This window comes from Saccostrea cucullata, unplaced genomic scaffold (assembly GCF_032062105.1).
Source record: "Saccostrea cucullata isolate Sc308-1 unplaced genomic scaffold, CSIRO_AGI_Scuc_v1 ctg5031, whole genome shotgun sequence".
NCBI lineage: Eukaryota > Metazoa > Mollusca > Bivalvia > Ostreida > Ostreidae > Saccostrea > Saccostrea cuccullata.
Window position 1 is genome coordinate 14,928 of NW_026930510.1, and position 26,265 is coordinate 41,192.

Below are 26,265 nucleotides of genomic sequence, written 5' to 3' on the forward strand. Positions count from 1 at the left end.
CATTGACCTTAAAGAGGACAATAGGTGACATAGATGTCTTTGTATCGGATTCCCTTCTTAAGCTGATTCAAAATAGCTTCAAAGCAGACGGTATGTTATTACAATATTAAATATTCAATAAACATTACGAAACAAGCTTAAGTTAATGGGTTACTCAATATGATAAAAATTTTCCTTTCTCTTTTGAAAGTTGTGTAATTTAAGTTGTAGCCTTTAGATAAATATTTGTTGAGATTGTAAAGATGGAAATTAAAAGTATTCCATTTAGAATTACAATACATTATTTTCACATTATATACTTATCCTAATTACTTTATTTAATATGGAATACAGACTAACTTCTTTTTCAATTAGTGGACGAAAATTTGCGGGTTCAAATCAAGGGGAATGTAGTAGATCCACAAAATCTCAGATTCAAGGACATTCAGAGAGCCTTTACTGACTACGCAGAAAAGCAATTGGCATCTATTAATAACTGGCTTGAATTGGAATGCCATCTGAAAATCATGAGGATACTGAGGCAAGACTCGGTGACCCATGTCATACTGAAAACTGAGTCATGTATCACCTACGGAGGTCTTACTGAAAAGAAAGGACCAATTGTTACTCTGCTGCATAAAATGTTCGAAGCAGAATGCGTGGAAGAGAAGTTAGCAGAAGTTTCTGTAATGAGAGTTGGTATATTGGTAAATACATCTATGGATGAGGAATTTCATGAGGAGCCTGGAAAAGGTTTGTCAAATATTAAATATTAGTTAGGTAACTACTTGATGCTAGACTACTAGACTTTCGAGAAGCGCTGATTTAAACAGTTAGGGGCTTACTTTGACATTTAAACCTGGGTATGTATGGAGATATCCTGGAAAGAAAAATTGGCAGAAGTTGGTCAAGGTTGGGGGGGGGGGTTTGAGGGTAGGATTGTTGCTGTCCCTTTCCTAGACAAGTATGTACATATAATATGGGCTTTGAAATGGCTCATTTCTATCGTTTGAGTAACTTTTAAGCTAAATATTCATATTGCAAAAGAGCTTCCGTTCATTTTCTAGGTGTAAAAGTAAACCGTCATTCGATTGTAAAAGTCGGCGCTCCTTGTAAAAGTCCATTGATAATACAACTATTAATTACCTTTCATTAACTTTTTTTCAGGTATTGTCTTTTATTTGAGTCCAGAGTCGAAGATTTCAGAAGTTATAGAGAAAAACAAATTTCCAGAGATAGTCCAAGCCATGCTAGGGAAAAAGAACGAGGAGTTAATAAAAGGAGCCAAACAGATGAAAATTAGAGCAGTTCTTAGCTATGGTGATATTTCTTAATATGTATGACGCAGGTGTAAAAACGTCGAGGTTAAACAGGTCTGGACGATTTCTAAATATGGAAGTCAAGAACGATAACTGTGAATTGCTATTAATACACGGAATAAACAAGGCACTAATCCTTCTGACCAATCAGATTACAGCATTTAGACAAACCCGTGTGAAAATAAATAAAACACGTGGTTTTTCAGTTTTTTGCTCAAAAGATTTTTTTAGAACAAACTTTTTGTAAACTTTATGCGCATTTGGGAATAATAAAATATTTATGACAATTCTACCGTGAACAAACACGACTTGAAAGCTTAGAATACGTTTTAAGTGGGATAAAAAATCTGTCTCTAAGAGGTAGCAATCCCAAAAGTTTTACTTACGTTAAAAATTTGATATAGATATGGTAAATTTTCAGTTTTTAGAGCCTTACATAAAAATCTTATCGAAAAGATATCCATTTTTATCATTTTTGAATGTTTATTACAGAATAGTCAATGCAGTTTCTGATATGCGAGGTAAGATATTGGGATAAAACGCTTTCGTGTATAATTACAGGATTTTCTTTTCTCCACCTTATACGCCTTTCCTTATGCCCATTTAAAGTCTGCATAGCTAAGTAGTAAGTATTCGGCGCTCGATCATGAAACCCGTGATAATTTAAAACTATATGTATATAGTCCATACGATAAACACTTGTGTGGGTTGATCTATACACATGGAATTTAAGCATTATCGATGAAAATCGGACGGCTAAGCAAAATTATATATACCATCATATAATATATTCTGGTAAATGTTATAATTGAACTTGATAAAAACTTGTAGGTGCGATCTATACCTCTGTAAACAATTACATTCTATCGTGCATTAATTTTTTTCTTTACCGAGATAAAAATGTCAAGGTTGTTCACGGTAAAAATGTGAGGAATACATTATTCTTCAAAAGTTTTCATCTTACTTCTACAGATTTTTTGTTAAAAAAATCTTTTTGGGGAAAAAAACAAAAGCACGTGTTATCTTTTTGTTCTTTTAAAATATGTTTTGGGGTGTGTAAAAATGCTGTTGTCTGATTGGACAGAAAAAAAATTACGTGTACCTGATGTACATTAATAGCAATTTTCGGTTATCGTTCTTGACTTCCATATTTAGAAATCGTCCAGACCTGTTAAATGACTGATTATTTCCATTTGTATTGCATGATTTTCCATTTTGATTCGACAATTTTCCATTTAGATTGTATAATATATATTTTGTATACTAATTTTCCATTTCTTATAAAAAAATCATTTGTATTGTATATTTTTTTAATCATAATTCTATATATCTATTTGCATTGTATAATTTATTATTTGTAGTGTTATTTTTATTATTTCTAATGCAAAATTTTCTTATTCATATTCGTTAATTTATCATGTGTATTGTATATCCGAGGATTGTTTATTCTGTTACGAAGAATTTCATTGGTCAATTAAGTCTTTTTTAAGTATCGTGTTTAAACAAGCCAGGTGTTCATTTGTTTTCAAGGGAGAAGGGTGGTAAATTTATTTATTAAATAAACAATCCTTGGATACAATACAAAGGAAAACTTATTGAATAAAAAAGAAATTTAACAAAGCAAGTAAGAAATTTAACAATACAAATAAGAAATTTACAATACAAATAATATATATATATATATATATATATATATATATATATATATATATATATATATATATATATATATATATATATATATATATATATTCCAATTTTAAATTATTTTTTACACTACTAATGCAAAATATAAAATACAAAAAGAAAATTATAGAGTTCTAATGGCTAATTATAGAATACAAATAAAAATTATATGATACAAATGAAAAATTATACAATACTAATGGAAAACAATGGAATACAAATGGAAAACTAGACAATATAAATTAAAAAGTACTTGAAACAAATGGGAAATTTTACAGTGCAAATGAAAAAGATCGAGTATTGCAACGTCCGACTTAATTGCTATATATGTGATACTTTTTTTCATAAGTGTTTCTTATCTTAAAATAAAACAGACCGAAATGGTGAAGACAGTGATCAGGCAATCGAAATTTCAGAAACATATGAAGAAGAAACAACAGAAGAAAAAATGAAACGCTTTGTAGAACAAGCAAATAATGAACTACAATTAGGACATATATTGGAGGCAAAAGAAATAGCACGAATAGTTTTTGATAGACTTTCAGACGAAATGGACATAAAACTTTTCAAAGACCTGACAAAAATATTTGAAAAGGTATCTCAGATTTGTGCAATTTTTGTGATTTTTGATAAACATAAAATGACTCTGATATTTTTCTTGCAAAAGTTAGCAATTTATCATTTAAATATAAAAAAAAACCTTTAATTTCAGTGTGCAGACAATTTTTATGCCCTGAAGTGTTTTTGCAAAGGTAAAAATTCATTTGATATTTTTGCTAATTGTCTTTAAAATGTATAATTTCTTTTTTTCAATTTGTGGTCATTGAATATATAAAATGTATGCTTTTAGAGCAACAACAACATAGAATTTTGCAGGGTTTATTATATCCATAACATCTCATAAGTAAGTTGAAATAAGTAGATAATATAAAGAGTTTTGGTCTGATTTTAATATTACTTGGCACACAATTAGAATACACTAAGATACATAAGTCTATACAGTTTTTTTGATTTCGATGAACGGTGTTGCCATGGTTACTAAAAATAGTAATTTCTGTGGTATACTTTAAAATGCTACTTCTCCTACAGTTTTGGTTCGATTTTAACATTACTTGGCACACAGGTAGACTACACTAAGATACAAAACGAAACATGAAATGATCATTACAGCATTCTTTTTCACGAAACGTTTTAACTGTATTCCATGTCAATTAATTTTAGTCCGTTTATTGGAGAATGGAAATGACAATTTCTTGGAGTCTTTGATAAAGTCAAGGAACTACTGGTTTAACATTTTATATGGTCCATATGAATTTGAGGTATGCACTTAATTCTGTTCGGGTGTAATGTTTAACATTTTGTTACACTAATTTTTTGTTGACTTACCATTTTCTATTACAGGACATTCTTACTTTATTCAAGGATATTGAAACGACAACTTTTCATTACCTTCATTGCGAGAATTACAGCTTCATAGCTTCTGGAATTTGTTGCGAATTGCTAATGTCATATAGGAGCCTTATATACAAATTTCACTTACGAAAGGATTATCCTGTGGTTCAACAGAGAATGCGAATGGTTGACTATCATCTCTGTAAACTGTATTATTCCAAGGTAAGGGATTTATTGCATAAATCAATACACAATTATATTGTTATTTTTGAAGAGACCATAAATATTTTAGACAAATGATAGCTCAAAAATAGAATTCACTAAAACATGAAAGTAGCATAACAATTGATGTGCTTAATTCATTAATATTATGTCACTCTAGTCTATTAGGTGACATGATTTTATTTGCTTTCCGTTAGTTTGTTAGTAAATCTTTAAATATATTTTGTTGTTTTGCCTGCATAATTGATTGTATATTGTTGAACGCCCCTCTCGAAAATTTTTCACTCATATGGAGCAGACGCCACCAATTGCCAATGGAGAGCTTCAAATTTTGTCCAATACTCGGTACTCATGGCCATTGAGCAGGGACCTCGGTTTAAACGATCTCATCAGAAGGATGTTAGGATTAATGCCTTACTTCGTGACTCTAGAGCAGACGCTCTAACCACTGCGCCACGTGGGCGACATTCCCATTATTGAAGATTCGGGGTATATATTTTTTGCCCTTTCTGTCTGTTTGCCTGCAAAGTCATTTACCTTGGGTCACCTTTAAAAAAAATGGCACGACTCAAAACATTTTAAAATAATTTCCCTTGAGCCGGAACAGAGAAAGCAAACATTCCTTTAAAGATGGCCTTGCCCATAAATTTGGATTGGTAGAGATATGGCTTCCATATTTCACCTCTGTATTCCTTGTGACAAGGCTTTTCTGTGGTACCAATCATATTTGACCTTTTTCTTTTTGACCTTGGAGTTTGACCCACTTTTATAATTTTATTTAAACTAATACCTTGGCCAAAACTTTTGAACAATTTATGCTACATCTTTCAAACTTCACATGCATACTAAATGTTACAAGACCTTCCTTTGGGTACCATCAGGTTTGAAATGACCTTGACTTTAGAGTTTGATGCACTTCAAAAAAACTTTAACGTTGAGCATTACTTTTGAACAGTTAATATTATGATCTTACTTTTTCATAGATGTTCTTATAACAACAGCTAAATTAAGATATTATCAACTTCGTCCTCTTTGACCATGATCATTTACTTTGACCAAATTTTGAAAATTAACTTTGGTCATAACTTTTGAACAAGTAGTGCTAGGGTTTTAATATTTAAATATTTCTTATGACAAGACCTCCTCTGGGTACCATTATTTTTGTTTGGAGTTTGACCGACATTTGAAAAAACTTTAATTTACCTAATATACTTAATATACCTAAGTGAATGTGGAATACAAGATGCTATGTAGTCAGCGAAATCTGATTCAAATATGGATGTTTTACTGACTATTAATGGTAAGGTCACACTAACAAGTAAATTGTTTGACAAACGAAGTTTTAGCTTTTCTAATTAGTCGTCAAATCATTTCCTAATCATTAGTTTAGAAATATTCCGCTGTCACCTGAATATGTTGTTTATGTTTCCTTACTTATAATCAAAAGCATGATCTAAGTTCGATCATTTCTTAGTTTGAGGCAGGCTACTGGCTGATAAATTGATATTGCAGGGATTTCAACAACCTCTTTTATAGTCAGCGGATCATAAATTAAAAGATCGTTATAATGAGCTTGTAGGAAAATATAATATGTTATTGGTTCGTATTTCGGCTGACATATTTCACACCAGTTATTTCTTTCACCTGATCAATGCATACGGCTCGCTGTGGTTGTGACCTGTCGACAGGGAAAACAGTGTGCAGGTGCACCGTATATTTTTCCGATTGCTTCATAAAAGGAGTACACAGCGGGTGTCAAGGTCGACAAAAGATGCTTACTCCTCCATGGCACCTCATCCAAACTCTGATTGATTGATTAATTGTATATTGTCCCATTCGAGTATTTTTCACTCATAAAGAGACCTCATTATATACCAGTGAAGGATTTCAAATTTCGCCTCTACGCGGCACTTAGGGCTATTGAGCAGTGAGGGACCTTCGTCGTGGCAACACCTGCCCTGACAGGGGGCCTTGTTTTTTTTTTAAGTTTTCATTTGATGTGTTTAGAGGTCGTATTTTCTCTGTTTCCAATTTTAGTTGTCTTAATGGACCTTTTAGTTTATCTAATAATATTGTTTGTTATCTTAATATTTTATATTGTTGTATATTTTTCTATTTATACATAGAAGAAAATTAAATTAGTAATGTAAACTTTTATTTGAGTAGTTTCGGTGAAGATTGCAATATAAAGTATGGGTGTTCTTATAATATTGAAAGGGATGGCGTGAGCTAGCTATAGGGCTACAGTTTGATATTGATGTGACGGGTTACCTTTTTTATCTGGATGTAAAATTGATCCCAATTATGTAATGTGCAAATTTAATCTGGTATTCCCATTTGTTTTCTATTTATGAAAATCATCACAAAGGTATCGTTCATTTTCTCTATTTTTTATGCAGCTGAAGAATTTTAATATCATAGGGATATACGAGGACTGTTCGTTTAGTTCGTGGGCAGGCCCAAAGTTTAAAAACAAAATAATGTCACGAAAATGGTGTTTTATTATCTTTCTTTTGTAGATTTTTATTTTTTGTTTTGAAATGCTAAATGAAAATTCCACACAAAAAGTTTAATTCTTAAAATTTTAATAAGTGAGCATTCGGGTCCGGCGCAAATGAAAATTGTCTGCATATTGATCTTTTATTATAGATTTCTTCCCTCGATTTTTCACAAGAAAGTTTTTTTTCTCAAAACGTCAACTGGGCTACATTTATTTTTCATACACAATTTGAAATTGTAAGGGATTTTTTCTCTAGACATATGTAACTATATAGCACTGTTTCAATCTATTTCTTTACTACCTCCTCTCTACAATGCACGTTTGTTTATTTATGAGAATAAAATCATTGTCATTGCCAACATTAGAAACATTTAAATATATATTATTTTTGTTTATTTAGGGATACCACGATTTAATATGTGCAATATACAAGCAGAGAGGTAAGAAAATGTTATTTTTTAAAAAGAAAGCTCACAGTATTTTATTCTGTATAATTTCAAAAATTATTTTTAAATTTATAAACAACACAAAGTTAGCAATTGTAAATATATGTCTAGCATCACTAAATTTTCATTCTTAATTTACTGGGCCAAGGAAAATGACCCACACATTTCAATTCCATGAAGTACTAGTAGTTTGAAGAAATCAATTTAGACGGTACAGATTCAAATACAGTATACTACACAGTTTTATCCATCGTCGAAAATCACGGCCAAAATATGCGATCCTCTCCCATTCTGAAGGACAGAGCTATACGTGGACTCCTAACCGTGGCTTGAGACATGTTTTATCGTCCTTTTGCAAAAATTACATATGTCACAACATAAAAAACCCACAAGATTAACTGTCTATTGGTTTACTGTTTTGAAGATTTTTTTTAAATACTTAATGAATACACAACAGCATGAAATGTAAGAACCGTTTACGAACAAATATGGGTGTCCTTTCTTTAAAATAATATGAAAAAAATAATATAAATAGAATGTGTATGACATTTTATTCATCGATTTGATAAACTTTGCTCTTTGAATATACACAATTCTTACATAGATTACATTAACGAAAAACAATCTTAGAATAGAAAATATACCTTGAGATAACAATAAACGTTTATTCTGTTTAGATCGAGATGGGGACGAAATGGACGCTAATAATCTGTACATGTGGGCTAAGGCTTTAAATGTCCTCGGAAAATTTGATGTGGCACTGAAGAAAACAGAGGAAGCTATTGAAGTACATTGTGCTGAGGTATTTATTTCAAAGTAATTTTATGTATTCTTATGCCTATAGGCAGGCTCACCGCAGCTTGTTGATGCTAATTTTGTATAAGTCAAATAAAACACTTTCATATAGATGAATAATGTCATTTATTAAAATGACGGTATAAATGTGAACAATTTAACAACAAGAAGGGGATCAAATTCACAAGCTTTAAATAGCAGTTACGTAAAATTTGATAATAATTTCTGATCCCCCAAAACTGACTGGAAAAAAGTATCTGTAAGACAAGACAATCAAAACATCATATGAAAAAGTTACAAAAAAGATGGCACATCAAAGCAAAATAGGCCACAAGATGTGACATGCAAGTCACATCCATGTTAGATAAATAATGAGTTAATTCATAATCATAATCAGTTTAAGGCTCTTTCACAATTGGCGCACGAGCACTTGACAACACTTTGCGATCGGAAAATTTTAGCTTCGCACGAGCTCTCGCATACGTTGCACGATGTCTCGCATTCATTGCATGTGTTTTAGTGGTCGCATCAAGTCTCTTCAAAAAAGTCAACATGCACACTATTCAGACGCGACCAAATGCGATCCAAATTATCGCAATTCAACGCACGAAAGTTAGTGCGAACGTCTTACAACGTTTTATGTACTCGTAAGAGTGATGTACGATTTTTAAAGATCGTAAGATGAATTGCAGCTGTCTTTGCGTGTGTTTTGCGACCATGAGACTGTTGCTCAACATGTCTCACGTAATCTTGCGATGTTTTTACTACCATTGCTCGATCTATCACCTTCAATTGTCATTCTTTGCAACAGGTATATATACCGTGTATAATTATAAGCATCTTTAACTATGTCAACTTAAGAGCGTCGGAAACGGGTTGTATATATACCCGGCCTCTGACTCGCACGAACATTCGTACTATGGAATTCATGAGCGCACGAGCACCGCACGTCCAATCGTATTGTCGCAGGTTCAGTCGTCCGATTACTCGATTAGTCGTGCAATCCTATCGCATTATCTTACAACACTCGCTTTCATTCTACATCAGTCGCATTTAGACGCAAGATTTATAGCAAGATTTAATGCACAACAGTCGCTTTAAATCGTGCGCATTTCGTACGAACACTTTTTTCATATGCGATTATTTTGGCAACAGTTTACGATCCTAAACAAAATTATTCGGTCGCACGAATATTTTGTCGCTTCTGCTCGTGCGCCAATTGTGAAAGGGCCTTTACGCTTTCCATTTCCCGTTCTTTACAGCTCTAATTAGATTATGTAGAAATAAAGTATTTTCATGGCATTTAATTTGAAATCATGTGAAAAGTAATCTCGATACCTGTATCTTATTTTACGTTATTTTTGATGAGGAGTATAAGAACATACAAATTACCGTTTTATGAGAGACGCAAGACAATCTGGATACATTTCCTTGTCCGATATCGCAACAAACTCCCATTGGCCATGACTGGCTGAAAATCTTGCGGTTAAAAATTTGATCAAACTTCTTGTGTCTCAAATTTATAATTACATGTTATAATAATTTCCAATCTCAGTGAGAGCTCATCTTTTTATTTAAAAAAAAGTTGAGTGAATAACTTTTATTCTTTTTTCACAAATTTTGCTCCCTCAGCTTGTTTAACATATTTGTCTAAAATATTATCATTGAAAGTCATTTAGAAGAAAACATTCTCATTTTTTCCCAACATGCTCATTTAATTGACGATAACTAGATATGTGGGTTGAATTTAATTCTGATTTTAAACTGAAAGAAATTTGTTTTAGACTTCAACAATATTTTGAAAACACATCACTACAGACTATACAGCTCAACGCACTTTCTAAGCTCACATGGTTTTTTGCGCAAATTAAGGTCACATTGTTTAATACGAGACATAGCCCTAATATGTTATTAATATCTTATGTTAAAGGTATACAAATGTATATTCTTTAAATTCATAATCTTAAAGTTTTAAAGTCGATGTTTTAAATGAGACTGCATTAATAAATGATATGATATTACCTATGTATGAATTCACCATAGGTTTTGACAAATTAAAATTATCCAGCTTTCTTTGATATTATTTAGATGAAATTTTCAAACTGTCATCTTAAAGATGAGTATTTTTCGACGTACTTTGCACATTTTCCATACTCGTCGTGGTTTTGTCGAAATATAGCGCCGAAAAAAGACAATGCTGCATAAAGAAATCGTGCCAAAATTCAGGATAAAAAAGCATTGTTCATCTTTTAAAATACATGTAGTAAGTTGTTACCATTGAAATCATAATTGTTTTAGAAATACAAAAGTTACATGATTTGCACTGTTTTTGAGTCAATGCATGGCAAAGAACTGCTTTTAAAAGAATGAGTAAATACACGGCTACATTTGACGAGAAACCACGAAAAAACATTTGAGAACTATCACAATCCATCTGCGATGTGTATATCAAGATATTACCAATAATTATGTATGAATAATATTTTAATTAAGTTGAATAAACTTTAAAATAATGAAGATATCACTTTTAAAATGTATTTTGTTGACTCGTTACACATTTTTGCATAATGACAATGTGACCTTAATTTCTGTGAAAAACTAGCTGTAATGCTTCAAAGGGGGTATAGGTGACATTCCATAAAATCTCTAAAAAGATCATTTTCCAAAATTGAATTAATTAATTGCATTTATAAGAAGGGATGAACGCGTGTTTTTAATTCTTTCATTGTTTGCTTTTAGACAGAAATAAGCTTAGAAGATTTAAGAAAATTAAGAGATTCGCTTATTTTGGAATTGAATCGTGTGCCAGAGGACCAAAGCCATATAGATGTTGAATGGCTATTAGAAACTAATATAAGACTGCCACAACAGGTACATTAATAAATTTTCTTAGGTTTCAAGTTAAATGAAAGGAATCAAACCTAAAATATTTTTTGTATAATTAGATTATGTCGATCAATTTGGTAGATGAAGGAAAAAGTGTTACAAATCAAAGAAGAGCATGTAAAGAAGCCACACCGTAGACGTGAGTAAACAGGCAATATTATTGCGGACTGATTAATATTAAAGTGTATATCTGAATATTACATATTATTATTCATCAGTATAATTATATGTAAATAAAACAGAACATGCATATATTGTTTTAAACATTTAGACATTTTTTCAAACAAACAGTTCAGTATCTCGAATGTACAGGAGCAAAGAATCAGTTAAATATGGTTAATTCTCTTGCTTTACCGGTATTTCAATGCAATACGTAAAATAATATGTTGTACAACTACCATATGTTAATTTAAAGATGATTATAATTTAAATCGAAGGACCAAGCTAACAATGTCACACCAATCTCTATAATACTCAGTAACTGGAGTGTTCCAAGGAACGCATGTGTCGCCTGCATTTGGCTTCTTTAGAGATGTAACTGAATCTAAGAGTGGTGTTCTATTAGTATTTAGTTCATGAAGAAAAAATCCAAGGATAGTAAGTCTGGAAATCAAATAGAAATACACTTCCCCAACCCCTCAAAGGTAGAAGGGATGTTAATAAAGTTTATATTATTATAAATAATCATTTATCAATTGATTTGGTTAATTAATATGTGATTTCAAACAGTCGGAGAATTCAGTCTATTTTTACCACAATTCTCAGTGTACATACCGATCCCGATGTATATATTTTCTTAGTATTTTTTGTGATTGCTGTATTTCATAAAGAGTACATTGTCATGAGCTTATGAACGTGCATAAATACTTTATAATTATCAAATTCCCGTCTCTCCTAATTCAAAAGACATGAATTGAATTTTACGTGCTGCAGTCTATTTTGCAAAGTAGTTCATAGGTCAAGTCAAGTGGACTGTAACGCTGATATTTTTCAAAAGTTTCATGGCAAACAGTGCATATGCTAATTAGCTTAAACTTATATCTTAAATATCAAAAAGAAGTTGTATATCGGTAATGTCAACTTCAAAGATTAGGTCAAAGGTCAAATTCAAGGATAACTAGGTCGGTAAACATGGAAAATACAAAAGTCCTAGTACCAAGATATATGTGTGCAAAATATCAAATCTATACTATTAACAGTTCTTGAAATGTAAAGTATGACAGACTGACAGAAGGACCGATGGACAGACAGACGCCGGGTAATGTGATCCCAAAAGTGCCGCTCTGCTTTGAAGGCGACAAAAAAATGTTTTGTGTATAATGGAGATTATAGGTTTCAAGAACCATTCCTGTAAATTAATCTATCGGTTTTATGATATCGTTTTAAATAAGCAAACAGTGTCAGTATTCCCAAAAAATACAAGACACTTGTTTCAGTTTTTTAAAAAATTGGTGCATGAAACTTGTCATACAAGTAATTGTTATTTATTTCTCTTCAAACTACTGATAAGTTTTGCTAATTTTTTAATGTAAGTGTTTTTGGGTGGTCTATATTCAAAGTAGTCAATATATAAACAAAACTCCGAGTGCTTTTGATTTTTTAAAAGTGGCATATAACATATTTTATATTATCTATCATACAAAGATTAGAAATCATTTTACGTTGAAGAGTTTTATTTCTATGGTAGCCAAGAGACCAGAAAAAGAGGAACCTAAATTGCCACCGACTGAAGAACTTGATAAAACCGCAATGTCTTTTGAAGACTATTCTAAATATAGAACATGGAGAGACGTACCTCGTTATGTTCTTGAGCCAATGGTGAAGAAAAAAAGAACAAAACACAAAAATACAATCGAAAAAGAAGAGGATTACGACTTGGAACCAGTAGAAACAAAAGACAGTGATTCCGATTCTGGACAGGCATCAATTAGTGAGAATGAATGCCCAAAGAAAATGCCCTTTTCTTATGAAGCACCAGAATATCAGATATCTGAGACAGATACCTTCAGTGACAGTGGTTTTGAAACACTTGATGACGAGTCTCAATTCAGATATAATGAAGCAAGTCCTGATAATACACCCACAAACAGTGATCTCGTTGTTTTTGGATTAACTTTGACGGACGATTGTAAAGCCAGTTTTCAGACAAAAAGAAAATCAAAGTCATTTCAATACCAAAATGAAATGGACAAACAAAATCTTCTTAGCTACCTTGAGCAGGACAAAAGTAAGTATAAACGCTGTAGTATTGAGATAGAATCAGCTCACAAAGCAATTTGTAAAAATTTAGATTTGGCAGACGATGTGAAAGAAATTATCATTTCTGGAAGATCGAAATGTGGAAAGGCATTTTCTGATGACGAAGTGGTTGTAGAAATTCTTGGAGTATCTAAAGCTCAGAGTTCTACCATTCCCAAATTGAAAAAAGATGTTAAAGAAGTGAAAGACAAGGACATCTTTGGGAAAGTTCTCGGAAGATTAAAAAGAAATAGATATGGAGATTTAGAACATCCCGTGCTTATCTGCTCTAAAGATGAATTTTCAGATCATATGATGATACCCCTTTGCAAGACAGTTCCGAAAATTAATGTTTCTCATAAGAATTGTAAACACAAATATCAAGTAGATTTGTTTTCATATGATACAGAGAGAAGAGTTGTTGAATTTCAGAAAAATTTGGATATCAGTCATACACGTAGGCATTCATGCTGTTTTTTGGTTGCAATCCTAAATTGGAATGACATGTATCCATTTGGAATAATTTTAAGTGTAATTAACACAAAAGGAGATATCAAATCAGGCCTTGGCATACTTCAACTCCAATATCGCGTGCCTTGTACTAACAGTAAAGAGGCCAGAAAGGCAACCGACTCAATATTAGAAAAAAGAGAAAGAGCCCTGGTTGAAGAGAAAGAATTCATCAAAGTTTTTACAATAGATGATGGAAAAGAAGGTGCTACAGAAACTTGTTATAGTGTAAATCGTTTAGATTCGGGTCTCTACCGCGTCGGTGTACATGTAATAGACCCCACATCAATAATTAAAAAGGGAGATGTCCTTGACACAGAAGCAAGAAGACGTGGGTCGGACTTCTATGTAAACAAAGAGATACGTCCAGTGTTCATGATTCCTGAACGACTTAGCAATGAATTATTCAACTTGGAAACTGGTAAAGAGAGAAAAACATTGAGTGTTTTTTTCGACTTTTGTTTTGACGAAGAGGAAACCAAATCTCTGAAGTACTCAGACAATAATGGACAAGTAAAGAGATCTATAGTAAAATCTGAAAAGCAGTACACCATATCTGATGTTCAAAATCTCTTAAAGTCAAAGCATATGAAAGGTGATATTCATATATTACATATGATTTCAAAAAAGCTACGCAAACAAAGGATTGGAAATGCGGCATATTACACAGAAGTGAATGATATGTTTCCGTATGAGAAAAATAATTTTATTGAATGTATAGATGCATATTTGTTAGTGCAAGAGCTAAATATTTTTACTAATCAAACTGTTGCAAAGTTTCTTTTCGCAAAATATCCCAGATGTGTACCTTGCAAGTGTCATGTCTGCCCATCTGAAAAACTACTCTGGAGATGGAAAAATGCTCACGATGAGCACATCGATAACATTTTATTTCATCTACAGGATTGTAAAATAGGTACTGGTGCCGTATGTTCTGTTTTCAACTGCAATCCGAGCCAAATGCGATATAGGAATCTTATACCTGTTCAAAATAAAGTTTGGGGTGCATTGAAAGAATGCGCTAGATTAAATCAATATGACAAATTACAAGTTGTTCTTGGTGCTGATGGAATCTATCCACTGCAGAACTTAGCCCTAGAAGAGTGGTTCGCAATACAGGAAGCAGCTGAATACAAATGCTTAATTTCTAAGCAGCAAGAGTCACTTCATTTTGATTTGCGTGTCCCCATCTTCACAACTTTTACCGCTCCGCTCAGTCGCTTTATAGATCTTGTTGTTCATAGAATGGTACATGCAGCACTTGACAATTTGACAGAGCCCCCCTATAGTGAAAATGAAATTCGAAAAATCTGTTTGGAGATGAACCAAACAGATCGCATCAGAAAGCAGTTCAAAAAAAGTTGTATGAAGTTATTGTTTGCCCATTCATTAAGTAATGATCCCCGTGTTTTCAATGGCTTCATTCAAAATGTCACAAATAATGACATTGTGTTAACTTTTCCTACATTACGTAAATTGAGCAGAACAAGCAAGCTGTTACCAATTAACTTATTACATTCAAAGCAGAAACCTAAATTTGATAAAGGAAACAATTCTGATAGGTATTTTATGACTATCAAATGGCAAAACCGGATATATTCGTTGAAGACGAGAACAAAAAATCCACCAAAGGAGAATATTTATCTCAGAATAAATCCGCATCAACATGTCCAATTTCGTCAGCTTAAACAGTGGGTAAATATAATGCAAGCACTTTTTAATGGAAAAGCAAAAGATATTAACTCACTAATGTCAGCTGAGGATCAACCAATTTCAAATAAACAAGTACGAGCATCATGGGACACAGTAAATGATGTAAGTTCAGAAGTTCGCGGTGGATATTTTGCTGACCAAATGTGCAACTACAGCCTGTCATTCAATTATGGCCAACTTGTTGCAATTCAGATGTGTGCGGAGCCAGAGAGAGGCATAATATCTCCTATGCCACAACTGTTCGACATAACACCGAATGTAAAAATCTGTTTACAACATGCTAGAGATCCTCTTGGTACTTTGTCCTCAATAGCAACGAAATCAACAAAAGAAAAGTACTCTTCATGTAGCGAATACATCGAAATTTGGATGCCTATATTCTCCATGGAAGTTGCAATTCAAACAACAGATGATGATTCTATAACAATAACTGATTTGCCAATCACTTTTCGTCTAAGAGGCGGAGGATTTTCTCTTAAACAGTCTTTTCTTGAAAAACGTGACATTCATTTCACTGCACATTCGACAGATCTATTAAATACAGATGAGGATGTAAAAAAAGAAAATGAAGACAAAGAACGTTTTTATATGCCTGGATCTGATTTTCTCTGTATAAGGTGTCCTTTGGAACCATTAAGCGATGTTGTAAGTAATTTTGGCAAAGGTGCTATTTCCCCGGAGAAAAGGTATTGGGTAGGCCATGCTCAAGTAAACGATGTGCAGTTTTTAACGAAGAAAAACGAGAAGAAAGTCTGTGTGACGTTTGTTTGTCACCAAAGAACCCCTCCAATTCCCCAGGAAATTCTAAATAAGAAGAGGGATTGTAGTTTGGAAATATTACGTAAAGCAGATGTCAGCAGGTGAGGTTTTTAATTGATAAATTTTTCTGATGTATTTTAAAAATAAACTAATACATAATTTCTCTCTTACTTTCATTGAAGGCGGACAGAGTTGTACGTAAAATGGTTGGAAAGAGCTTCTGAACTTGCTAAAGCTATTGCACTGAGAGGACCACTTCCTGTACTTGGTAATTTTAAAAAATCTCATAGTAAAAAATTAAAAATTACCGCTACTAAAATGACTGCACTTTTTATATATAACAGTTGTACCTGTAAAGTGCGAAATGAAATAGAAACGAAACGAACTGAAACGAAACGAAATCTACCGAAACGAAACTAAATCTACGAAACGAGACGAAATCAAAACGAAACGAAATCAAAACGAAACCTGCCGAATCAAAACAAAACTTTCGGAATGTTTTTTTTTCAAATCAAGGTATACCGGTATACATCAATATTATATTGCATTATTACATTATATTACATTATATATAATGTGTAACTGTATATGGTCTATTGTTACTTCATATGAAATTCATATAGTTCAAGCACTTGTTAACACAGGCAATTGTTTCGTATAAAGGGTACCCTACTTGTTTGTAACATTAGGTACCTAATTCACTTTCAGGCACCCTCGCTTCAAACTCATATTTCGTTAATACGAGGGTCATTCAAAAAATACGTTGACTATGTTCCTCATTGTCATATTATTATTATTACAAGATGATAGATGAACACATCGTAAATATGAACATTTATTTTGTCGAAGTCTGAAATTTTATTCCATTTGATTTAAATAGATCTCAAGTTAGCCAATTTTTAAAGCAGCATGTTTTGTTACCACGGAGCTCGGTTACCAACATTGTAACGTCAAAAACAACGCCGTAAAAGTTTCTCAAAATTACTCAGCTTTTTAATGTCATACACGGTTTGTAGCGTCTTCTCCATTCATAAAAACGTATCCATAATTTAACACCTAGTTTGCTAACAATTGTGCAAATAGCTTGAACTAGGCTGTCAGTGTTTTCAAATTCTTTAATGCGTACATGTAACTTGATTAGTTCCGCAACAATGAAACGCACATCACGTTTAATGACGTTCTCTTTTGACAAGATTTTAAACTAAAACCTGTTTCTTTGCAGGCCATCCATCGTCCGATTCAAACTCTCTACCACTCAAAAATTGTATTTTCCACATTTATACAAATGCTTATTTTCATATATTTTTTGGTTTGTACAAAAAATTTTAAGTTTGTTTAAGAAGTTTCAGGAATGCAAAGCAAAATTTTATTGCTACTCGCTGCTTTGTGACGTCCTCCACCGTCATGTTTTTTTAAAACCATTTTTAATCAATTCAATAAGTGTTTAGAAACTGATATCTTTTAAACGGAGCGACATATTACATTACCTTTTATTATACTTTCATGTTAAATACTACAATCTGATTGGTTTAGACGCAGTTAACAATCCGTTCTATTACCCTCAGCCGTAGCAACACACGTGGCAACGGGTAACACAACGGTAATGCCACATGCGTGGAAATTATGCGCGTACGGTTCACCGTAGAATTCTCAAAACGTCAGTTGCGCGTTTGAAAGAACCGGAATAAACTTGACGTCAAAAAAAGCTTGTCTCCAAAGTAGCTTACTTGAAAACAACAAACGACAGACGAAACATGCTTGAGAGTACAGAAATAACGAACCTTTAGATGATAAAGGACTCTTAGAGTATCAAATTAACTATAAATAGGTCAGTAAATCTTTTTCAAAGTAGCGGGGGGTTTGAAAGCTATCTAAACGTGAACGTAAAGACGATCAACGATTTTTTTGCTGACATCCTAAATCAAGAAGACATTCAGTATAATAAAATAAATGGTGCCTGTTTTGGAGGGTAACAGTTGAAATTGGCACCCCTCGGAAAACCATTGTCAACCTCCGCTGACGCGTCGGTTGACAATGGTTTTCCTTTTATATAATAGCATCTTAGGTAATACAGCACGACTAAATTTAAACATGTAATTTAAAATTTGTTTCAGCTCCATTAACTAGCGGTATGGCTTATACTATAAAGGGAAAATTAGTAAATTACTCAATTTTGACTGTGCTCCGTGACCCCATTATTGCTGTTCTAAATCCTTGGTACTTTTAATAAATATGAAGATATATTCCAATTTTTTTACTCAAATTATTCGAATTTGTTGTTTAAATGTGTGTACCAAATTTGGATATGATATGACGTTAAATAAAAAAATTAAGGCAAAAGTCTTCGAACTTTTTGAATGAACCTCGTATATCAATCATTGACCTACATTAAATTGACATCGTTCGCTGATTTTTTCTTGTCAATCAGATGCTTTTAGACGTCTTTGGTCGAGCCTCTTTATTGCAAACTACTCATTTCTTCCACGAAAATTACCCCGATACAAAATAAGGCCGTGTGAACGTAGATAGGATACAGACTGCGGTTGGAGATACATGTATAAGTGAACGATAAAACCAGACACCTCGGAATGAAATACTCGTAAGTTTCTTGTTTTGAACCTTTACATGTAACACATCAGTTTTGATAGAAATGTTGCATGGGCGTCGTTTGGTATGGGGGGCTAAACCAACAAAAAAAGATTAACTCCAATTTTCAATGCCTATATTATGTATATATGTGCAAAAGAAAGTGGGGGGGGGGGCTTACCTAGCCCCCCCCCCCCCCCGGCACGTAGCATTGTTTTTGAAAGAAGGTAGGGCAGCCAGAGAATTTTTTTTACTTACTTGTTGAAGTTGACAAGCAAAAAAAAAAGAATAGAAATTGACCAAACTCGAAAATCCTATTTTGTGCGTGTGTGTGTGTGTGTGTGTGTGTTGGGGGGGGGGGGTAGTGGCCAACTTTTTAAATGCCAACTATCTTTGACTTCCATTTTTTTTGCATACAATATTATATTTCCTTGATATAATTTTACTGTGGTAAGAAGTGGGGGGATCCAACCGTTAAATGAACATTTTCAATAGTAAAGGTAATGTGTTGGGAAAAAAGGGGGGGGGGGGGGGGGGGGGGGGTAGTGGCCAACTTTTTTCAATGCTAACGTTCTTTTACTTCCCTTTTTTTTTGCATACAATATTACATTTCCTTGATATCATTTTACAGTGGTAAGAAGTTGGGGGGGGGGGGCATCCAACCTTTCAATAAACATTTTCAATAGTAAAGGTAATGTTTTGGAAAAAAAGTGGGGGGGGGGGCGCTCTCCCCCCCCCCCCTTGCTACGTGCCTGCCCCCCTCCCGGTTCCGACGCCTATGTGTTGTATCTAAATAAATAAGGGCTGAAAATAAGACGACGACGTAAAAATTAGAAAATACTGCACATATTGAAATTTTACATGCATAGTATGCTCGCACGTATTTGCAGCTTGCAGCAGTTCATACATATAAATACATCATTCGAGAAGAGAGCATAATGTATAGGTATTTAAATTTTATATTAACAAGTGCTTGAACTATATAAATTTTATTTAAAGTAGAAAAAGTCCACATGTTAGGTTTCGTTTTGATTTCGTTTCGTTTCGGTAGATTTCGCTTCGTTTCGCACTTTAAAGGTACCCTATAACAGTCACATAGCTTTCATGTTTAAATAGGTATATATGGAACATTGCATACTTCAGATAAAATTCACAAAGATTTTGGAGATCACATGCTGGACCTTGAAATTCAAAAAATTGGAATAATATTCAACAGGAACCAACAAAAAGCCATCAAAAATGCACTCGCTTCAAGCTTTTCCTTGATCCAGGGCCCACCAGGTAACACGACAATTACATGTAACACAACATATTACAAAAGAGTAATATCTTAAGGAAAAATAGAAATGGATGTATAAAGTCCATTAGTACTATGACTGGTGAAAAAATGTTACATAATGAAATATGTGAATATAACGAACGGTATTCAAGTAGAAAAGTCCATTAAACATTACAAAATAGGAGCGAAGTAAACACAAACCTCCAAAACATCAGAAATGGGATCAGGTGCCACGGATGAGTGAGCAACCCCTGCCGACCGGTCTCACCCGCTGTGTGCTTCTTGTCATGTTCGGGAAAAAAGGACAAATCCGTCGACAACTCATTGTGTAAATAATGGCCTAACATCAGTATGAAAAAGGTCAGTCAGAGTGATTTTATCGAGTGTAGAACTTACGAAATGATGACTTTAAACGAGACTTCCGATATTCTAGATCTTGCTTTATCAACTTGTATGTCACTAACTTAAAAAAAGTTTTTGCCGATAAAATTTAATAAAAGGTGGCAATACATGTATGTTTTAAAATACCATGCATTAAAAGATGAAATATTTGATAAAATGCTGTACCCCTCATTTGACAAATTGAAAGTTTTTGCTCAATAATATCAGAGCAAGATGAAGTTTTGTATGTTAATATTTTTGGATGTGTAAATGTTTCAATTTTTGAAGGATAAAGTCAAAGATTACAATATGTTTACAGTATGCTTGAAATTGCTTCAGGTACCGGAAAAACAGTAACTGGAGTTGCGCTGATAAATCTCTTCAGCTCCATTAATCGTCGTTATTTTGAAATGAAGGGAGGTAAAAAAGACTACGTTGTATTTTGCGGTCCGTCCAATAAATCTGTTGATTTAGTTACAGGTAAATAGATAAGTTTCATTATTTGTCATATTCAAACATTTTTAAAAAAATCAAACTTGTTCATGTTTCTAAGCGATTTTTGCTTGAACTTATTTTTCAGTTTACTTAAAAAGAATTAGTCCTCCAGAATTAAATATTCTTCGAATGTACGGTAATTCTTTAGAGTGCAAAGAATTTCCAATGCCGGGCAAGGTGTTTTCAAAAAGAAAGAACGAGTCTGCACCAGATGAATCTCTTCACGATGTTTCTTTACATCATCTAATTCGAAAATCCGGGAATAAATATGCCGAAAAGATAAGAGATTTTGATAGGAAATTCAAACTAGAAAAGAAAATAGATTATCAAGACATTAAGGAATACAAAAAATACATATTCAAAGCCGTACAGGACGAAATACCCAAATATGATGTCATTTTGTGCACAACTGCAGTTGCCACAAGTTCACGATTTCTGGAAGCCACGGCCAAATCAATTTACCAGCTCTTGATTGATGAAGCAGGTATGTGTACAGAACCGGAATGTTTGGCAGCAATTGTAGCGACACAAGCAAAGCAAGTCGTTTTGATAGGTGACCATAAACAGCTTCAACCAATTGTAACGTGTCAGGAAGCTGCTGCCTTGGGACTTCAAAAGTCAATGTTTGAGCGCTATGCCGAATCACAAGCCTCAAAAAAAGTACTTACACTTCTAACCGATCAGTTCAGAATGGTAAGTAACTTACAGTGTAAAATAATTGAGTTTTTAGGCAATTTAATGTTAAATTAAATATTTAAAAATTAACTTGAATTTTAGCATCCAAGTCTATGTAGCTTCCCATCCAAGGCATTTTACGACGAAAAGCTTATAACAAACGATCCTCAAAAATGGAAGATGTTACAACCTCTAAGTTTGTGGCGGGATTCGGAGAATCCCTTAGTTTTCTGTCATATGGAAGGTCAAGAGGATTATCTTTCAAACATGTCTGAAGAGGGCAATGAGATGTCTAAATTTAATGATGCAGAAATTGATCAAGTGGTAAACTTATTTTTGATATAATATATTTTATATTTTTAAAAAAAAAAATGACAATGGAGTTTTACACTTAATAGTTAAAGAACACTCCAGTTCAAATGAATGAACAAAATTGAAATTAATTACAAAACAGATTTCCAACATTTATTTTAAAAAAGGGATCAATTTCAAGATTGAAAATTGCAGTGGCAAAATTTAAGTTGTATAATTCTTCTGAAAAATTTTAACATCGTGCATGTCTTTTGAATGGAAGACTTGTGTCTTTCTACATATTAGATATAAACAAAAAGCGGACAGACCTTTATGAAAAAGATATTCTTTTTCTTTATGTACAGGAGGCAATGATATGTTTATAATAATGAATAAAAAGAGGGATTTTTCAAGTTTGTTTATGCCGTTTTGTTTCAATAAATCACATCCTCATTTACCCACGTGCATGATCACGGTTCATACTTTATCTTTTCAAAGGAAAAAGTATATCTGCATTTGGTGAAAAAAGAAGGGATAAGTGCAAAAAATATCAACATCATGTCACAGTACAATGCACAGTGCAGTAAAATCAAAGAGAGGCTTAAAAGATATGCTCCTCATGTCAATACAGTTGTGGCAAGTCAAGGTTAGATTTTAGCTTTAGCTAAGTATTTGTTCATGTTTTATTTCATGGCTTTTTTCTTAGAAGTTAATATCTAATGCTTATAGATACATTAAAACTTGTTATTTATCAAGAACATGCATATACCAAATATTTATCTAGTATCTGAAAAAAAATCTGATAAAAGATTGTTCTATACATGACATTAATTAAAAGTTATAATTCTTTTTTATAAAATTCAAACGACATTCATCTTATATCCTGACTTCAACAGGTGGAGAATGGGACTATGTTATATTTAGTCTCGTTAGGTCCTTACCAGACTATAGAATCGAACCTCATCCAACGATTGGATGGTGTACGGAAAACCTGGGCTTTATCACAGATGAGCATCAGATAAACGTTGCACTAACTCGAGCAAGAAAAGGACTGATAATGATAGGTATGTAAAAAATGTGTTTAAGCATTTATTTCTTAGTTGAAAATGTATGAATTTTAGTCTATGTAGATATAAAATATATACAACTGTATTTAGTTTAATAACTACTGGTATATATGTTTGTTTGGTTTTTTTATCGTCTCTCTTGAGAATTTTTCACTCATATGGAGACGCCACCACTTACCAGTGGAGGGCCTCCAATTTTGACCTATACTCGGCACTCAGTTAGTTTCATTGAGCATTAAAGGATCTTTTTCGTGCCAGCACCTACTGCAACATGGGACATCAGTTTATACGGTCTCAACCGAAGGACCGGTCTCTAGTTCCCACAGTGGGATTCGAACCCGAAACGTAAGGATTAACTCCTTACTTCACGATTCTAGAGCAGATGCTCAAGCCACTGCGCCACACAGGCGGTTAATACCTGTATATGTAAATCATCTAAAGTTGAAATACACATAATTACATATATACCACCAATAAAACTTGATTTTTTCAGAATTCTTTTCTCTATTTCATTGCCCAAAACTTTATTTTGTTATGTCTGATAATTAGGAACTACCACTTACTTTTTTCGGACTTTGATGAATTTTTTATTGCCTACTTGTCGGACAGATAGCTTTCGAAAATTTGCGTGTTTATGTCTGAAGTAAGATAAATGCCTCGTAAATTATATTGTTAATTTTTAGAAAATTTTAAGTACATTTTTCAATCTTACAGGAAACAAGAAGCTTTTGCAATGTGATGCCATTTTCAAAAGATTATTGGATGAATATGCCGATAATAAGTGTATAGAGGATGCTGAGAATTTTCCTCCGAAAAAGAAAAAGGAGCAACAAAAGGCTTGGGTTCCTTAACCGTGTTGATTAAAAAATAACTACAAAACGTTTTCATATTTTGATTTGTTAAAAAAACCAATACCATTGGCGTGATTATATATGTAAATTGCGTTTTGCTATCAACTTTATTCATCTATACATTATATATTTGTATATGGATGTGGGTGGAAAGTGTGATCATTGTATTACTGAGTATTTCAATATCATTGGGATATCTAACTTGACACAAATCTCAGGTTTTGAAACCTCATCCTAAAGAACAGCAATTTTCTCTTCAAAATGCCGAGTTTTCATAGAACTTTGATTTATAGTATTAATGTTTTGTATGTTTCGAATCATCTGTAAGTTAAAACATTTTTGTCTGACAAAGGTCCACACACACTGAAAATAACCAGAAAAACCGCCAGAAAGCAGCATTGGGCTGTGTGTGATAAAGTTCCAATATCACTTTTTTAAAAATTAGCGCCATCTTTTAAAATTTTTCTTGTCAGGAACCACTGGATCTTGAACAATGCAATGAATACGAAAGTTTCATGCAGAAGTAAAAATTCAAGTTAAATCTAAGTTATAGCCTTATATAACTTATATAAGTTATAGCCGATCAATGTTTACATATAAATGTATCAAAAATAATCAAAAATAACAAATTCGTGATCATATTTATGTTGAAGAATCTCAGTGAAAGAAGAATTAATAATCACCGTATGTAGGTGTATGTGGTTTTATTATTATTTTTTTGGAATATATTGTGAAAGAATCTGCAGTACAGAGTTACTCTGATGACGCTGTGGCTCTTGGACTACTTGTTTGTATTCCCCGTTATAAGCACACCACTTTTTAATATTCATTTAATATTGTATATATTGAAATCATCACTTGGCGGTATTTTAATTATTCGCAATATTCAATTACATTCATGTCCACTTGATTTATCCCGGTAAACTGATATGATTGGGCAATATTTGTTTCATATGAAAATTAATGTACTTGATGTTACAAGGCTTTCAACGGTTTTGCTCAGGTCAGAATCTCACTTTTATTGTTGTTATAAACTGGCCTTTCTTGACTTATGCATATATATATCAATTGCTAGACTGTTGTTTTTATATATATGTTACTATGGGTTTTTTCGTTTTACCTGATCAATACAAAGGGTCAACGGCAAGTGTGTCTGGTCGAATAAGGATACTTAGGGAACTAGACGTCATCCTTCACGAAGAAATGCCTATAGTTAATTTAACTAGTGTGCCTCATAAAGCGTTGGTAGTGATTATCGATCATTCTGTTTACTGGCAAAGATTGTAATTAGTAGGTGTCTCTTGGAGTTGGGTCGTATAGATACCTACACATGTAGTGAAAGTTAATTCATTGTACATGTATTGTTTATTTATACATTGGAGTCAGGTTTGAGGATCATCTATTGTATTTCATAAAAAGTTATTAATAATGTTTCATATAACATGTTATACTCATATATAATATATATACATATTTTGTCAAAATTTTGATTCTTATAAATTAATGAATGAAAGTGTGCAAAACAATATAATTTTTTCAGTTGTAATAAATAAAATGTTGTTGAATTCGAAAAAGTACATTTTATTAAAATTCTGAAGATTTGTGTATAATATTTACTAGTACATAAATGTGAAATGTGAGTTTAACGAAGAATGAATTCACTTTTATTATAATTTATTATTATGATTTAAAATCAACATAGAATTCTTAATACATAAGAAAAGTAGCATATTTGTTCTGTATTAAATAAAAAATATTAAAACTATAATATAAAAAATTCAGAATAGAAATGTGCGATATAGCAAACTTATGCCTAGTAATGCAAGCACATGCTCAATGTTGTGTACATAGTTCAACAAATTAAATACACCGCTGAAACGTTCACAATTTTTGTAAACAGGGCACGAGTTCTGTTGTTGTTAATGTCAGCGTTTCAATTGTTAAACTCTGCATACACCACATACTGAGCAAAACTGATGTTGCACATTTCTGCTCTGAATTTTCTACATTATAGTTTTAATATTTTTTATGAATATACACAACAAAATTGCTACATTTATTAATGAAGGATAAATTTTAAAAAATTGTGAAGGTGCAAGGAAGTGTCAATCAAACGACTCTAGAAATACAAAGTTTCAATAACTTCCACAAAAAATAAGATTTTTGATGTATTTTCCTTTGAAATGCTATAGCAA

At 32.7% G+C, this 26,265-nt stretch overlaps 1 protein-coding gene across 1 annotated transcript; it reads left to right on the plus strand.

The window, feature by feature from the left end:
- The first annotated feature begins 8,238 nt into the window (after nt 1-8,238).
- Nucleotides 8,239-24,538, plus strand: LOC134228851 (helicase with zinc finger domain 2-like). Its single transcript, XM_062710545.1, has 12 exons — nt 8,239-8,346; nt 11,079-11,210; nt 11,307-11,364; nt 12,913-16,546; nt 16,628-16,713; nt 20,175-20,312; nt 21,031-21,171; nt 21,272-21,879; nt 21,964-22,185; nt 22,651-22,798; nt 23,049-23,216; nt 23,934-24,538. The coding sequence occupies exons 1-12, from the start codon at nt 8,239-8,241 to the stop codon at nt 24,068-24,070; spliced, it is 5,580 nt and encodes a 1,859-aa protein (XP_062566529.1). The 3' UTR covers nt 24,071-24,538.
- The last annotated feature ends 1,727 nt before the right edge of the window (nt 24,539-26,265 follow it).

Bases quoted from the DNA above. Each gene is read 5' to 3' on its own strand.
- LOC134228851 (XM_062710545.1), top strand. From the start codon at position 8,239: ATGGACGCTAATAATCTGTACATGTGGGCTAAGGCTTTAAATGTCCTC. The intron at 8,347-11,078 runs GTATTTATTTCA...GTTTGCTTTTAG, and splicing joins TTGAAGTACATTGTGCTGAG to ACAGAAATAAGCTTAGAAGA. The intron at 21,880-21,963 runs GTAAGTAACTTA...CTTGAATTTTAG, and splicing joins TAACCGATCAGTTCAGAATG to CATCCAAGTCTATGTAGCTT.